The following is an 18,648-nucleotide window of genomic DNA, read 5'->3' on the forward strand; positions in this document are numbered from 1 at the left end:
AATGTATCAAGTGATTATGGACATATGAATAATGACCTATTAACGCTGAAAAGAAAGAAATGCCACCCGCATATAATAAAGCTCAATATGTTTTGTTGTTGCAAAAAAAAAAGATAAAAATTTTATTGTCAAAATTATTTTTCTTTTGTTTTTTTTACAGGAAAAAATAAGATTATATAATCGTACACATAACATGGTTCTAGAATTTCAATTATCCAAAGGTGAAAATAAAAAATAAGTGATTGAATGTGACTTTTGTTTACGCATGCATTAGTAATAGCTTGCACTCGAGTTCATTCATCACTCAAGACTAAATTGTACTCATTTGAAACTTTCCTTTTTAATACATTTTGCTCATTTGGATTATTTCAAATGAGCAATGAGTAAACAAAAATAACCTTGGGTGTCTGTGTACCATATTCACTTTACACCCGTGTGAATGATAAAAATCTTGCTCTGATCTTCTCCTACTCTTCACCCAGGTTGGACCGGACTGAAGATTCCGGTCTAGTCCTCGGTCTACATAAAATCACAATTTTGATTTTTCGATCAGGTCCGATCAAAACACGAAAAATTCCAGTCGGGATTGGTGGACCGAAATTTTTGATTTTTTTAATAAAAAAAGTTTAAAGGTTAGAAATCTAAAAACCTACCTTTTAGTAACTTTAGGATTACTATGGTTATAATAATTAAATTTTAATGTACCTAATTTATAAATATGTTTATATTTAAACAAAAAAAAATTCTTCAAAATATAGATTCCGGCCAAACAGTTCCAAAATTGAATTAGATCCGATCTCGACCCACAAAATATCCATATTCCAGCCTAGTCGATCATGTGGACCGGTGCGCTCCCCTTGATATATATGTTGTTCTTTTCTGCCCCTTCAATACGACATCTCACGAAACACGATATAATCATATACGACCTATTCACCAATCACCATATGTATTAAGGTATCATTTTGGTATAAGTAACTTAAATTGGAAGTAACTGAGGAAGAATAATATTGCGCCAAAAAATATAATAATATTTAAGTTAATTGGTTAATACATTCAAAATGTTTAATTTGTCATAGATGATGTTAATATGGGATAACAAAAGTTAATTAAATTGACAATGACAAATGATTTTATAAGAGACTGAAGAAGTCTACTTAGTATAGCATGTTCAAACTCTAAAAGCCCACTAAACCATTAATTGCAACGATTCCACATAGTAATGCAAAGATCAAACAGTAATCTTTCAGATTTGGCCAAGGGATGGATGACACAAATTAGATATGTGTTGCATGGATCCTATCAAGGTTTAGATATCATACTTACTGTGGGACGTGGGCATTACTTATTAGGGGTGCATTAATGTTTGGGCCTTGAACTCAGTTAGGAGGAAGGAGAGACCCAACTTTACCAAGATGCACTTTAAATTGGATTGAAAATGGACGGACAAGAACATTATAAATGGAAGAACAAGAGTGTTAGACACTGGACACCGTAGAATATGATCCTTTAGCCATTAATCTACTCTTTACTTTTGTACCATAGATTTTTTTTTTATGGCCCATGGCCCCAAGGGTCAACCCTTGTAGTTGTAGACTCGTAGCCTAGTAGGCATGCACGAGCGCAAACCTACATGAGTATTGGACACAAAGGGTTCAAACGGTGAGCTTTCCTATCTTTTCTAATAAAGTCAATGGTTCAATTTCTACCCCAAACATTTGTTTGAAATATATGTAGAACTTGTAACGGGCTTCTGGTTAGTTGCCTAGTGTGAGAACAATATAGAGGATTTCTTCTCAACTATTAAGAAAGTCAATACTAAACACGTTCCGCAACTACTTTTTTGTGGGTCAAATTCATTATTCGATTGCGCATTTTTAAATGTTTTGGAGGTTAGCTGTTAATATAGGAAAAAAACTTTATCTACCATCACTTTAATAGTTTTTAAATTCTCTATTTCTAATGGCTCAATTACCCACTGAGTAGATGTAGCATTGTCCGTTGATATATATTCGAAAATAATGAGCGCTCAATTCATAATATTAGTCGTTCCCTTACATAAATAACAAAAACAAACTACATACTCCCTCCGTCCCAAAATATAGTTCCCATTTCATTTTGCACAGTCTCTAAGACGTACCTTTGACCTACGATATCTTCTATTTCTTATTAGTAAAAAAAATATAAAAAGTTGATATTACGAATTTACACATTGAAACGAATCTAACAAGACCCTTCATGAATATGTTTTTTTGTATACATTAGTAAGAATATTTAGTCAAAGTTTTTAAAATTTGACTTCTAAAATAAAAATGGGAATATTTTGAAACGGAGAGAGTATAATTTTTCTATCTAAGAAACTAAAAAGAGTCATGAGACTATGCGACGGTATTTTCTCTTGGAATATGATGATGTATGCAGTATGCCGAGCCAATTTTGACAAGCATAAATTCTTTAGGTTACCCGTCACCGCGTCTTAATTATTCTCTTGGAATATGTTGATTTCCATCATCTAAACTCTAAAGTCTAAAGCATACGATACAGTTGTTCTTGTTTATCCACAGTAATACAATATTCTCTGGTACATATAACAAAATTTAACTTAAGTTACCCCCTAATTTATATACTTCCTTCATTTTTTTTAATAAAATGTTTAATTTTTCATGCAACCCAACACATTTTTTTAAGCATTAATATCTTTAGTTTTCTACACATAAAAATATAAAAAAATTATAATTTGATAGTATGTATCGAGACTTGTAATGGCCACTGGTGCGGGCTGGGCTGAGATTTCACGGCCCAGGACCGGACCGTGAAATTCATGAGTTGCGCAAGATGGTCCGCGGGCTGAAAAATCTTGGCCCACACCGGTCTGTTACCGCTTTTCACGGTTCGAAAAGCGATTCATGGGTCTAGTGGGTGGACCGGGCTGGCGGACCGGCATGGGAATTTTTTTTTCAAAATTTTTAATCATTGAAACTATGCATTATTGTTACATAAAATTAATTAAAACATATACAATTATTGATATTAATGAACAATTTCATTATTATAAAATTTGATTGAATTATAATATATGCAATTTGATTAAAATATATACAGTTTGGTTAAAAATATACACAATTTGATTCAATATTTACTTGGCCTGGCTGGTCCGGTTCATGGGTTGGGTTGGACCGGTTTCGTGGTACATGCTAGGCGGTTTTAGTAGTGGGCTGGGATCAAAAAATCTGGCCCACGACCCACCAACCAATTTCACGGTTCGAGCTAGGCTGGACCGGGCTTTTTGTGGACCCCGCCTACACGGCCCACGAGGTGGGTTGGGCTTGATTGGCCCGCACTGTTGGCCATCTCTAATTGAGACGAATCTAACAAGATCCCACTTGACTATGTTTTTCTTTATACGATTTTTCATCATATATATACCCCTGACAAATTGAAAAATTCACCATATACCCCCACTTTTTCAAATATTCACCATATATCCCCGAGCTTTTAAAAATGTGCACCAACTACATTTTCCTAACGGACATTAAGTCGTTGTTTGCATTATTTACAACTTTGCCATTATTAACCTAATTAAACCTCCCTCCCCACCCTAACCTGTTAAGCCTAATGCCCTAATTAACCTAACCCCCTAGACCTAATTTCCTTAACCTTAACTAATTAATCTTAATAAATGCAACTTTATATCTTATCGCCAAACGACTTTTTTTTTAAAAAAAACGGACGCCACCGACGATCTTTAAGGGTATGAATTTCAAAAAAACCATCAAAACGAGTACCAATACGATTTTTTTGGGCACGCTTCCCGATACGATCTTAAAAGACCGATTTCTCCGGCAAAAAGACTAACGGACGCCACTTACGATCCTTTAAAACATGAATTTCGAGATGCCCATCAAAAGGAGTACCAATACGACAATATTTTGGGTGCGCTTCCCAAGATGACCTTAAACGACCGATTTTACCGGTAAAACAACTTTTTTTGTAAAATCAGATGCCACCTACGAACCATTAGGGGCACGAATTTCGAACTATCCATCAAAACAAGTACCAATACGACAATAATAGTGGCAAAGTTGTAAATTGTGACAAACGATGGGTTAACATCCATTAGGAAAAAGGCATACGATGAACGTTTTCGAATACTTAGGGGTATATGTTGAATATTAGAAACATTGAGGGTATATGGTGAATTTTTTAATTTGTCAGGGGTATATGGTGAAAACATTGTTCTTTATATAATGACGATAAATTGGAATAAAAATTGATCAATGGATAGCATTATTTCACCCAATATTTCGATTAATATAGAACTGAGGAAACATTATAATTGAATGAAAAAGAATCGAAAATTTGTTAAAGAAGTCTTTATTGTTACTTTTTCTTTTGAGGGGTAAGTCTCTATTTTTTCTGTGTTTCCATAAAGCTAAAACTTGTTTATTGACCATCAAACAAAAAGAAAAACTTGTTCACTAAATTGCTATGTTGAAACTTGCGAAGTTCTTTTTTGGTGAAATGGAAACTTGCAAAGTTACCTTTTTTTTTTTTTTTTTTTGAGGGACTTGCAAAGTTATCTTTTTGTTCTTTTATATCATTATCCTCCTGGCCATAACAAAAGAAGCTCTCAACAAGCTTTATTAGTAATGTATAATTTTCATATCTTTGTGCAATAGAATAGCTTATCTATTTGACAGAAAAGTAAACAAAACCTTAATTGCAACGTATATGCTTCTTACTTACTCTCGTGGTTGGTGACCAAAACTTTAGAAAAAGTTGGAAATGAATCAATGATAATTAAAGATGAGATTTGAAGTCATTCAGATACCCTAAATTGACCAAGTAAGAGTAAGACATGTATTAACTACGCTAAGCACGACTTTGTTAATTTCAGTTTCTAAAAAAAAGTCGAGCTTCCACCAATATTCTCCGCTAATATAACAATATTAGTGGCGGGCTCAAGTAGTTTTGAGGAAAAAACAAAAAACAAAAAACAAAAAAGGCGTAACTAGGGTAGGTTAGTAGTGCATACTGCAAGAGTAAATACTTTCTATGTAACATAATAGATGTTACATTTTCTAAATATGATAGTAACAAAATAGATTTTACCCTTCCTTTTATGCAACGATCAGTCTTTATTTGTCTCCTATCACACGAATTCCCTTTTTTTTTTCTTTCTCTCTCTATTTCTCTTCTTTTTAAATATTATTTAATAACATGTATTTTTAAAAATTTGACATTTATTTAATTATAGAGGAGTATATAGGCCCATTTTGGCACTAGCGTTTGATGTAGTGGTTAGCGGTTTGACAAGATTAAAACTATTAAAGAAAATTATGAGTGTTTGGTAAGGTTAAATGGTTATAGTAGCGGGTAGCAGTTGGAGTAGATTAAGAGTAACAGTTATAGAATGTTACTACAAGTAACGTTTAAGATTTAGTGGTAGCGGTTTAGCAAATAAACACTATATAAAGCATAAAGAAGAATTATTAACCAATGTTTTTTATTTTTTTTCCTTTTACTGTTCATTAATTGTTTTATTTTATGTCAATTCAATAGTTTTTTACAATAACAGAGATGTAATTTAAATATTTATTTTAAAGATAAGATACTTTACAAGTATTTTAGTTAAACTTGGTAATATAAATTTTTCGAGTATTGAATATTTTCTTAGATATATATTTTTTTTTGAGCAGTTAAAAAGTCGTACACTCCTTTTTGTGTAACTTAATTTGAACAAACATATGAAAGGGTTGTACTTCATTTCCTATTAGAATAAATGTCATTTATTGTCTTTTACAATTTCAACAAGTACTTTTCCCACATACTTCAATTAAATAACTAGTTTAATCGCTAATCGCTGACAGCTACTAATAGACAACTCAGGCTATGTTTAGTTCACCTTATTTTTGCTTATTTCAGATCTAATAAGATCAGATCAGAAAAAATAAGTTCAGATCAGATCAGTTCAGATCATGCTTATATTTAAAAATCATTATATCTTTCATTACATATTAGTAAAAATTATAATAATTGAATATTAATAAAGTACTCATTGAGACTAATCAAACAAGACACCACATGACTATATTTTTTCTTATATATTGAGAAAAATCTAAAGATAAGATCTTGTAATCAGATCAGATCAGAAAAATAAGTTCAGATCAGATCAGATAAGTTCAGATCAGAAAATTTCAGGTGAACTAAACATAGCCTAATAGCTACTCCCAATAGTTACAGCTACTGCAACCGCTACCAGCTACTAAAACCATTAATTTTGCCAAACATGCCCACCGTAAATAATCTTTGAAAATTCTCAATAATACTTGGATATCCAAAACATTAAACCCTAAAAAAACAACTTATGGCTTTGGAATCTGCTGCACAGGAGCATTGAAAGTGACGTGATACTGGATTACTGGGGGAGAGGTCGAGAGGAAAGCACAGTAGGCGCAAACGTGTCAAGGCTTAGGGACTGTACATACTGACGCCACAACTCGAAGACAAAGTGGAGACGCCTAATTTATAGTAAATATGATTCCTATGTCCTAATGGAATTCAAATGGTTGGATGATTGAAGTGGTAATCTAAAGAAGAAATTAGAGCATGAGAATGAGATACCCAAAATTGACTAGATAATCTAATTTGGCTTAGGAAAAGAAAAAGATGGCTTTACTTATGAACCGTCAAATGTGGAGTTTAGTAACGGATGGTAGATAACACAAATTCAAAGCATCAATCTTTCCCTCATAAATTCTACATATACTCAGCCTAATCCTTGAGGAACTGAGGTGAGGTCCCAGAGTTTGTTTTAAGTTTCAGTTATATATATTGGTCCCCTTTCCCATCTTTTTTGGACCACTTGGCATTTCTCTATTGGTGGAACCACCTCTATAAACACGTCAGATACAAAGTTATAAGAACGAAAATGGTGGAAGATCTTAAAACTCTCATATAGAAACTTTTGCTACTCTACATGGTATGTAATTTGTTATCTTTACAGGGTATGTAGTGGTTAAGATTGAGGTGCTGTGAACGATAGGTCACAGGTTCGAATCCCCCCTCCCCTTCTTTGTACTTTGTACTGCCTTCGTGGCTCATATAGATCAAAAAAAAATTTGTTATCTTTATACTAATTTGGTTACTCCAGAATTTAGATTGATATCGACATAGCAGCATCGAGCAGGGAGAAAAATGGGGACGAGAAGAGAGCAGCCGCAGTTCATAGTGAGTCCACAAAGAGAAAGTGGGAACGTAAGCGGGAGTAGTCATGTTCGGGAAAGGTTAATCGAAACCATTGAGACTGATCAGATTCTTGTTTCAGAGGTTTCGTTCTCTTCAATTCTCTCAACTTTTACATCATCGATGAGTTAAGACTTTATTATGATGTCTGATTGTTTGATGTACGCAACACAGAAGAAAAGCTGGAAGAACTTTTTTTCATATATGGGTCCTGGCTTCCTTGTATCCATAGCATACATTGATCCTGGAAATTGTAAGTATTTTTTTTTAGTTATTCTTGTTTTCATCTTAGTTTGTTTCAATTTACATTTCTAACTAATTAACGTGTTAATTATCAGTTGAAACGGATCTCCAGGCAGGAGCACAATTTAAGTATGAGGTCAGTACTCTATTGCTTCTTTTCATCACTTTGCCCATCCAACTTTATTTCCATTAACACTTGTTTTACTCAAATCTACACAGGTTAATTTCTTGTAATTGTTTAGATATGTGTTTGTCAGTTTATTCTTATGTATTTTTGCCTAGGATCAAGTGGCAGTGAGAAGCTTGACCACCAAGCACAGACACACACGCAACTACACTTACAACACGTCAACACACATGCATAACCACACCACACATATATAATGTGGAAATAAGGAATATTTAATCTGTTTTTTTTACTTGCAACGGCTTGACTTTTACACTATGCACAAACTTCACGTAGTTTTTTTGGCGATGTATGGTTAAGAAAAATGTGTAATCTTGTTAGATTTGTCTCAATGTGTATTTTTCAAAGATTTACTTTTTATATTATTTATTTATCGGTAATTAAAGATATTAATGATTAAAGCTATAAATTGACAAACATAAAAGTCAAATGGTTACAAGTAAAAAGAAATAGAGGAAGTATTTAAGACGGACCATTATGGGTCCGGGGTGGCAAGTGGCAAGGCCCTCGGAAACAAACAAAAAACAAATCTGTTTTTGCCCTTTGACCTGCAGAAAACAGTTAAACAAAATCTATGTGCTTTTGTTTTACGTAGTGAGCTTGCTTTAGTGGCTAGTGCAGCTGTGAAGGTTTGTTACTCGTGATTTCACTTTGGTCGCCGGTTCGACTATTTTTGCTATGTTTCTTTTTCTTTTTCATTTTAAACAAATTCTTTTTGGTTCAATTGAAGGCTTAAGCTTTAAGCCTTATTCCTTTACAACTTCTAAGTTTTTGTTGTTTCTTTTTCTTTTTTCAAAATAAACAAATGCTTTTGGTTCAATTAAAGGCTTAAGCCTTATTCCTTTTCTCTAATCTTTTTGTTTAACATCCATTGTCTTAATTACCTAAAGACAAACAATTCACCTATGTTTATTTCAACTCTTAGTATTCACAAATTATTAAGAATAGGCAGTCTAATTTTAACATAAAATTAAACGAATTTAATACTGATTTTTTTCTATTATGCCCACGCAATTTTATTCTAACCCAACACTATCCTAGTCACCCCTTCTCTTCTCCTTTCTTGTTTTCTTGATTCTCGAACTAAAACAGACAATTTCAAAAAATAACTGGGTAGTCTTACCAAACATATTAAACTAGTTACTGAATGAGTTAGACAATGTCATTACTAAATAGATTAAACTTGTCACGAAAAGATTAAAGTAGTCACTATATTAAAAAAAAATGTCATTAATTCTTCCTAATATTAGGTTTGGGTCGTGCCTAATTTTAATCTAAAAGTAGGCGGTCCTTACAAGACCAACTGTTTAGTTTTTAACCATCACAATCTTAAAATTGCTTTATTCCTTTTTAAATAAATACAACAATTTGATTATATGCAATTTTTTTTATACTAAGTTTGAGCAAGTAAAAAAAAATATTATCATGTTATTCATGTAAGATGTTGAACTTATTGATCTTTAGGTATTTTTTTGAAAAATCAATTTCTTATTCTTTTATGTAAAATTAATAGTCAAATTTGTGTATTTGATTACATAAACGTTCAAGTGCTGGATAGGTTTAAAAGATGAGCAAAATATTAAAATATAATACAAAAAAAGTATTTTATAATATTTGTCATGAAATTGTTATTCAATTTCTTTATCATGTTTTCAGATGATTTGGTTAGGACTCCCAAATTTAAAAATCCGAATCCACCTCTGTTTACACCAAGTACGAAATATCATCAAGATAATCATAGTAGCATGTTTTAGCTCTTTATAGATGTTCAAATTTAATTTGTCTCTCTATCTAAGATTAATAAGCTAACTATTGCATGGCTTCAGTTACTTTGGATCATATTAGTGGCTTCATGTGCTGCTCTCATCATTCAATCTATGGCTGCCAATCTTGGGGTTGTTACAGGCATGTCCTTCACCCAAGTCATTCTTATACTATTGTTCCATTATATTAAGCATCCCATGCCTGTTACATAACTCTACCTCAATCCTCATGGCTTTCAGGGAAACATTTAGCGGAACATTGTAGATTTGAGTACTCAAAGGTCCCAAACTTTATTTTATGGATTTTGGCTGAAATTGCTATAGTTGCCTGCGACATTCCTGAAGGTTAGAATCTATCTGTTAAAACCCACCTACGAGTGTCCCACGTTAAAGAAAGAGGAGAGAATAAACTTCTTTATAAGATTAGGATTTACTCCTCCTATTACTAATTGGTTTTAGGATCGAACCTCCTAGCTTGTAAGTGGGCTAAACTCTCCTCCTCCTTATTTGACATATCATGAATGTTAATATATTTTTGTTTTCAGTTATAGGAACAGCTTTCGCGTTGAATATGCTTTTTAATATTCCTGTGTGGGCTGGTGTTCTTCTGACTGGGCTTAGCACTCTGGTGCTACTTGCATTACAACAATATGGGGTGAATTAATAATTTCTTTAGCTTCTAACTTGAATTATAACATTTCCATGGAGTATATATTTCTCAAAGAATCTAACTTTGATTATCATCCTCAATAAACTTTGATAGGTGCGAAAACTGGAATTCTTGATTACTTTTTTGGTGCTTACAATTGCTGCATGTTTTCTTGCGGAGCTTGGGTATGCGAAGCCTGATGCTTCAGAAGTCATGCATGGATTATTTGTTCCTCAACTTAAAGGAGATGGTGCAACTGGCCTTGCCATTTCCTTACTAGGTGCTATGGTTATGCCGTAAGTTTAATTTTGTATTCTAATTTAAGTTCCGCAATAACTCTCTTAGTGTTGCTTCTGATTGTAGGGGTTTAATCTCATTGTTGCTTGATGCAGCCACAATTTGTTCCTCCATTCTGCATTAGTACTTTCCAGAAAAATACCTCGGTCTGCTAGTGGTATCAAGGTAATCCACCCCGTAAGATTTTGGCCATGTTTGGTAAATAGCTTTTTCATTGGCTTTTTGGCTTTTTAATTTGGTTAAACAGCCAAAAAAAAGTGTTTGGTTATTGGCTTTTTGGTTGGCTGAAAAACTGATTTTTAGGCCAAAATAAAAAAAAAAAAAGCTTTTTGGATTGACTTTTGGCTTATTGGCTCACAAAATCTCTAATAATAGCCAACCGTTACAATTAATTTTGCCAAACACTTTTGCAAACAACTGGCTTAAACAACCAATTTAGAAAGTCAATACATACCGCCAATGCTTTCAACCAGTCAAACAAGCCAACTAAACCAGCCAAAAACCAACGGCCAACCGCCGATTGTTAAAGAACCCCTTTGTCATCTGAAACAATAGGTTCGGATAATTAAAAAGGAAATACATGAACAAAAGTTGTGTGTGTCACTTGTTTTTGCATGGTTTAACGCTTCAGACATTCTTTCTATTCATAATACAATAACATATATCATGTAATTACTTTGTCACAGGAAGCTTGTAGATACTATATGATAGAAAGTGGAATTGCACTCGCAGTGGCGTTCCTTATTAATATATCTGTCATAGCTGTCAGTGGTGCAGTTTGCAATTCCTCAAATCTGAACCCGGAAGATCAGAAGAGTTGTAGAGACTTGGACTTGAATGAAGCATCATTTCTACTCAAGGTTTGTTCCTTTTCTCTATTATGTTCTTATCTTCAAATTCTAAAAAATGTTTTCATATATGTCATGAATGTGAGCAGAATGTGTTGGGCAACTGGAGTTCAAAACTGTTTGGAATAGCATTGCTAGCATCGGGTCAGAGCTCGACAATAACTGGAACATATGCTGGCCAATATGTCATGCAGGTACCATGATCTATTCGGAAAAAAACTTTATCTACCCAGTGGGTCAATAACCCACTACTAATAGAAATAAATAAATAGTGGACTCCAACTCATCAGTTCTAATAGTTTTTTAATGCTCTATTTCCAGGGTTTTCTTGATTTACGAATGGAACCATGGATTAGGAACTTGTTAACTAGATGCTTAGCTATCGTCCCCAGTTTAGTTGTTGCACTTATTGGAGGTTCTGCAGGAGCTGGACGATTGATCATTATTGCTTCGGTAAAACTTTTTTTTGTTCTCTTTCTTCTTTCTTGTTGTTTCAAAGGAAGTTTAAGTTATAAGCACACACATTATTCTATCACACCCTGAAGATTCCTTAACTAAGGTTTTACCTTAAAATGCACATCCAACTGTTCTATTAAAAATTATTGTTGTGTACTGAAAATCAGCTAAAAGCTTTTAATTGAATTTGCAGATGATATTATCATTTGAACTCCCATTTGCTCTCATTCCACTTCTCAAATTCACCAGCAGTAAGGCTAAGATGGGTGTCCATGCCAACTCATTGATGGTAATTACTTATTTCTCTCTTTAAAATAATATAGGTAATTTCGAAGAAAGCATCACCAATACAGGTTCAATTTCTATAATTAGGAGTGTAAGTGGATTGAATTGGGTTGTACATTGCCAAATTTAAATCCAGTCCAAAGTTGACCTTTGTGGTGCAGGGGTGCTGGGGGTTGGGGGGTTGTGGGAGGGTTGGGGTTTAGGATTAGGTTTATGGTTTAGGAGTAAGGGTTATGGTTAGAATCATATATAATATTAAAGGAAGAAAAATTCTACCTACGTGTCAAGCCACCATTATTCAAAGCCTCACATTGCTCCTCGATTTCTCCTTTACATTTCATCAATCTGCCACGTGTCATTAGCCTTAAGATCTCTCATTTTCAGCTCATAATTTTATGCCTAATTGAATTCCTTTTATCCATGATTCTAGCATTTTAGGCAACAAATCAATTAGATGTTAGGATTTAAAAATTAAATCAATTACTTTCCACATAAGTGTAACATTTAAGGAAATAAAATCAATTATATCCTTTAACACACTGGTCATAAGCCAGTTTTAAAAATATATTTTAATTACACGATATGATAATAAAAAAATTAAATCATGAGCTAATATTCAACCATAATTTTAAGAGAAACATCCTAAAATCTTAAATTTATAAAATATTTTCCCGTATTTTAATGTGTTTTTTATTTCATTTACGTACCTATTTATAGATGTATATATCACGATTAAAAAGATTGTTTAAAATGTTGTAAAAAATGATTTGTATATATCATGAAATATAATTTTATATTTTATATTATTTCAACCTTAAATGCATGAAATCTGATTATTATGGATTTAATAAATTTGGAACAAAAACAACTACTTAAAAAAAACAATTCCCATGCATTATGCACAAGTCCAAATCATATCTCAAACGTATAACTTCTTGCCATAAAGTAGAAGGGACAGGCGAAAAAAATAGAAAATATAGAAAAATTATTTTGTTGGGAAAAAATTATAGTACGAAGTGACATGTGTTTCTTGTGTAACTTTTAGTAATATAATATAGATCGTAATCTACATAATATATATGACTTTACACAAGATACCATGAAATACAAAAACAACTATTAGATGTAATTAAGTATACCTAAAGTAGTATTGAACTTCAAACATATTGAAAAAACAAATGAAAATTATGCGTACAATCTACAAGGGTCTAAAGCAATATGTTCAAAATGTAATTTTTCGACAAGTTAAAACTAATTGTTTCCAACTATTATATCTAGATGAATAATAAAATTTATTGGTAAAAGCGGTAACTTATAATCTTAAATAGATCACTTCTAGATTGAGAAAACTGATGTATTTGTGACAACAAGTTACCCTCATGTAACAATAACTTACTGTATATTTGTGGTACTAAAGAATTTGTATAAATAAAAAAGTCAATCGATATTTTTTTTTAGTTTTCTAATCAACAAAAAACTTCCCGTGCATTTTATCATGACATTAATTACATCAATCACTGAACACATGGGTCATAAATCGGTTTTAAAATATATTTTTAATTACACTATTATTATAATAATTCATGAGCTACTATTAACCATGATTTTATGAGAAACATCCTAAATCTTTAATTTTATAAAATATTCCCCAAGGTGGAGTGTTGGAGTATTTTTATTGATCGGTCATATGGGCCCGGGTTGGACATCCAATTGCTTTGATTTGAATTATCCGGAGGATACCTTATACTTAAGATGTAAAAAGTAGGTCCGATTTTATTGCCAAATAAGAAATAAAAAAAATGTTTTGTTAAAAAAAATATATGTCACACCATGACTATGATCAGAGGTTACATATAACAAAAACAATAACAACTTAATCTTTAGTCACGAAGTGGTCTAAGGTGGGCTAATATGAATCATCTTAACAAATAATATCCATGACCAATACATACTAATTTTTTTTTTAAAAAAAAAAACAGGAGTTAGGGTTGTTCTCTTTAGCATAACAACAACTGAACTGAATTGAACTGAATTAAATTAATAATAATAAATGATAATAATTTAGGAATTGAATTGAACTGAAAATAAGTTGGGGAGAACAATACCTTAAAGTGAGAGAAGTAAGACAAGAGACAATATATGAAACAAGAAATTAAATAAGGTAAAAAAAAAGTGAAAACCAACATAGAGGGTCGGTTCACTTCAACTTATTTTGACAAAACTATGACGATATAAGTTCGAAAAAATTTAGATGATTAGGTGATCCAACGGGCTGTCAGCCCTCTAATTATTGAAATTTCCTTGGCCAATAGTACATTCAGACATTAATTTTATGATTGTTCTCTCTCCAATTTATTGTATATATATTAATATTATTATTTTATTGTGTCTAAGAGGGTTTAACCTTAGGATCACTCAAAATTTTCCCACGCTCTTACATTCAAATGAAACAAAAATTATAAATACATCCACTTATGAACTTACGCTTGATATTAATATCATTTTTAAAGAAAATGTACACTTTGAATTTGGCCCATTCTATATAAAAATTCTAAAATAAAGGATTAGTAGAGAGATGAAACATGGCCCATGTGCTTAAATTATAAAATATAGCTTTCTTTAATGAGCTTCGAGACACTAATTGAGAAGGTGAATCAACAAAATGAGTTAATTATATATCAAAAGAGGGATTTATAAGTATTCAATTTTAGTTGGTCATAAGAGAGTAAAACTGTCGTTGAAAGATCATAAGTTATCGAATTAGAAAAGTTGTTAATTTGCCTATGCACTTTATTTTGACAGCTTCTTTTTTTTCGATGTAAAAGATAATATTGAAATGTAAATCATATGGAGAACTTATAAAACACACATACATTATACAAGTACTGTATATTTATATTTGTTTACTATACAAAATTATCATTTTCTAAACCATTCTTAATATTAAATTGTGGTGGCTTAATATTTTTAAAATTGTTTTTAGGAAGAAACTAATGAGTAAGGATTATTTCGAAGTGCAACGGGGAATAAGGTATTTAGGCAAAAAAGTAAAGTGGGAAACCCCGTATGATACTCATTACGTCAGATGGAACGGGGAATAAGGTATGATACAATATATCATCGAAATTGTGGTAATTTCAGGTAGCAACGGGGAATAAGGTATTTATACCCCATATGGTACTTATTCCGTCAGTTGGAACAAAATTTCTTATGATGTTTCAAAAAAGACAGTTTTTTCAGCCATGTGTTAAAAGTCAAGGACAATCCGTATCACATGATAGGTTTATATCTCCCGAACCAGTTCTTAGTCATGGCTAATTTTATGTAGCCATTTTAGTCACGAGTAAAAATTGCCTAATAGTACTAATTTATGAGAAACATGGGAAGTCTAACACTTTAAGGCCATTTCGAGTAAAAAATGAAGACTGTAGTGTGGAGAGGGTTTCTAAGACAATTGACCCTAAGTGGTTAGTGGGATAAGACCAAGTTCGTGCAACTTTTCTCCCTTTTTGAAGCAGTTGAGATCATTAATTTACCTTTGTCATCTCAACCCTTAGATGATGGCTTTGTGGGGCTTTGCCAAAATTGGTATATTATATTCAATTATGTCATCACTTTATTAATTTTTCAAAGAATTCCCATACATAAGTTATTAGCGGTTCAATTGTATCGAAAGTGTGGAGAAAATATGGAATTTCAAAGTTCCTCTTAAGGTGTTGTTGGCTTTGCTTATGACTATGTTATACAACCTCCGTTCTTTTTCTACTGCAACAATTGAGTAATTTTCACGTTTGCCAATGCACTATTTTAACTATTAATATCTTTAATTACTTTTTAGTAAAATTATACAAAATTGATATTCTGAAAGTGTATATCGAGACGAATCTAACAAGACCCCAGATGACAATATTTTTCCTTACATAAAAATCATAATGTGTAGTGAAAGGTTATGATGGTGAATAGATAGTGTAAAAATCTCATTTTGCAATATTATAAAAATAGAATGGAGGGAGTATCTTCTTAATAAATTTTGTTTTGCACTAAAAAGAAGTCTTCCAAAACATATGAGTATTATTTATATGTTAAACAACTTTGTAATTGATATAAAGGTGTATATCTCTTAAACACAAAGTTTTTTTTATCAAGTTAACGTAAGAATCGTTTACAAGTTTTCATTATAGCTGATACATATACATTGTTATTATACTAAATAGTTCCCGTGCATTATGCACGGGCCTAAAACCTAGTTAGTTATTAATTAAGGTTTAAAAAAGAAATTTAGTGTTAATGACTAACGATGGTTAACACCGTTAGTTATTAAAGGTATTTGGGTGTATTATTATTAAACTTATGGGTAGCTGGTGAATTTTGAAAACATGGGGGGTACCTGTTGAATTTTTTAAAAACTCGGGGTATTTGGCGAAAAATCGTATATTTTTTGGACTAGGTCAAATGATGTGAGTCCAAATCGAGTCTGAAGATAGTTAGAGTCCAAATCGAGTCTGAAGATAGTTAGACTCGAAAATTTGAGTCTGTGTCAAGTCCAAATATTTTTCAGTCCAGTCCAATCCGATAAATTTGGATTGGATTGTATTGGACTTTGGACTTTTCACAGTGCACTTACACCCCTACCTACCGCCTCGATACATAGTTAATAACTTGAAAAACATCTGACTCGATCACCTTAGCTTGTTTGAGGTAGCATAATCGCCATAATGTGATTCCTGATGTTTATCGTTTGTTTGACTATGTACAGCTTTCAGCAGTCACCTGGATGATTGGGTCTATGATCATGGTCATTAACATTTACTTCATCTCAAGCAGTTTTATCAAGCTACTATTACACAGCAAGCTGAAACTAGTATATGCCATATTTGCTGGAATATTGGGATTTTCAGGATTGCTTATATATCTGGCTGCGATTGCATATCTTATTATTCGTAAAAATAAGGAGAGTACTCAGCTTCTGGCATTAACAATGCGAGAAGATCAACAAATTCCTCGAGAAGACATAGTAAATATGCAACTACCTCAAAGAAGGACCAACAATGTAGAGGTTGACTAATGGGTGTCATGTCTTAGATTTCAATTTTGCTAAAAATCAAAGATAGTATCAACTTATCTAATATGATTTTTAAGTTAATTTTACGGGCATTAATATCATCCTTATTTTAGCTCACAGTACACAGATATCATGAGGTTTGCAACGTTCCCCCAAACATTGAAGTTTTGATGAACAAGTTGGCTTTGTAACATATATACATTGAGATTTAGCTTCTTAGCTGATGGATTTTGTATTATAACAGATATGTGCAACTCCATATGAAGATTCTCTCTCTTTTTTTTATATAGTTTTCAATTTCTCATTGATGAAGATAATAATCAACATACAAGAGAGATAGTGCATATGAGAGGGACATCCACTGGCTGTAAATTACTAGACAAGGAACAGATTCAGTGAGAAAGAAAATCTAGCTAAGAACAGTTAAAGCCACGCTACGAAATCTGAGCCTCGGTGGAGAGCTTGCTTGCTAACCCATCAGCAACGTAGTTCGTGCTTCGCCCCTTAAGGTGGATGGAAAGTTGAATGCCTTTTGCAGGAGTTGAGCGGATGAAATTAAGGATAAAATTAAGGTTCCAAGGTCCACCATTGGGATTCGAGCACCATGAGACTGCATTTTTTGAATCCGATTCAATTGATATGGGAATTGAAGTGACTTGAAGGCGGTATTATTGAGAGAGATCTGCACTGCCCTATGAAACGCTAAAACCTCGGTCGAGTTAATCTCCATATAAGGGATTGTACATGAGAAGAGACATAGAAATTTCCCATTCGAACCTCGATTTTTTCTTCGGCATAAGAGTCAAAATTTGAACTTTAGACATATGAAGTATAATTGTTTTTAGTTGCAAAATTTGATTGGTTTAGTTTCTGTCACTTAAGTCTCTCACCATTCTTTTTTTTTTTTTTAATTTTCAAAGTTAACTTCTATGAACAAAATAAAAATTTTATTGAATTTATTTATGATTTCTAATATTATAATTTTTTAGTTGATTTTTGAATTAAGTACAGTACTTCATAAATTGTAAAGAAAGTGGACACTTTGATTTCAAGTCAATTTTTTCATAGGTAGTAGTTTGTGAATGATTGTTATAATTATATTTTTGGTATTTTTGTTTGAACCCCATTTGATTTGTAAGTGAATTTGTAATTTAGAATGGAAGGGGGTAACATAGTCTCTTCATTGGGACACCATAGCTCCCCCCTCTCTTATATAATAGAGATATGTTGTACTTTAATTCTTGAATGATATTTTACATAAACCTTTTTACCTTGATAATTAATCGCTATTATAATAATGAAAAAGATAGGTCCAAATATATGTAAATTTTTTATTATATATAGGAAACACTATAAAAAAGTAAATTATTTTTTTCCTTGTCTAACTTCTAAATTCCGATTTCACTACAAATACACCTCTATTTTTTTATCATGGCCCACCATTAATTGTGAATGGTTCTTGAGAATAGTGATTTGTAAGTAAATTTTTGTAAATGTTTTTGTATGTATTGACGTTCTAAGTTATTAGTTTTAGTTTATATGTTAATTTTAAATTTCAATAAAGTTTCCTGATTATTTGAGTGATTTGTGTGATTTTTTGTAATGTGATTTTC

General features: G+C 32.2%; 1 protein-coding gene across 7 annotated transcripts; it reads left to right on the forward strand.

The window, feature by feature from the left end:
- Window positions 1–6,437: 6,437 nt before the first annotated feature.
- LOC104904879 (metal transporter Nramp6) lies at window positions 6,438–17,341 on the forward strand. Of its 7 annotated transcripts, none has more exons than XM_057391923.1 (15): window positions 6,438–6,794; window positions 7,007–7,052; window positions 7,161–7,329; window positions 7,420–7,498; window positions 7,584–7,624; window positions 9,502–9,580; window positions 9,679–9,783; window positions 9,984–10,093; window positions 10,202–10,383; window positions 10,480–10,549; window positions 11,071–11,244; window positions 11,322–11,426; window positions 11,554–11,685; window positions 11,882–11,977; window positions 16,730–17,341. In XM_057391923.1, exons 3-15 carry the CDS (start codon window positions 7,198–7,200, stop codon window positions 17,036–17,038), a joined length of 1,614 nt encoding a protein of 537 aa, XP_057247906.1. In that variant the 5' UTR covers window positions 6,438–6,794; window positions 7,007–7,052; window positions 7,161–7,197; the 3' UTR covers window positions 17,039–17,341. The 7 variants fall into 7 exon arrangements, with proteins under 7 accessions (XP_057247906.1, XP_048492521.1, XP_010691590.1 ...); XM_048636564.2 differs by having other exon boundaries at window positions 6,439–6,794; window positions 7,154–7,329; XM_010693288.4 differs by lacking the exon at window positions 6,438–6,794 and having other exon boundaries at window positions 6,802–7,052; window positions 7,154–7,329.
- The last annotated feature ends 1,307 nt before the right edge of the window (window positions 17,342–18,648 follow it).

Source organism: Beta vulgaris, chromosome 9 (genome assembly GCF_026745355.1).
Source record: "Beta vulgaris subsp. vulgaris cultivar EL10 chromosome 9, EL10.2, whole genome shotgun sequence".
NCBI classification, from domain to species: domain Eukaryota; kingdom Viridiplantae; phylum Streptophyta; class Magnoliopsida; order Caryophyllales; family Amaranthaceae; genus Beta; species Beta vulgaris.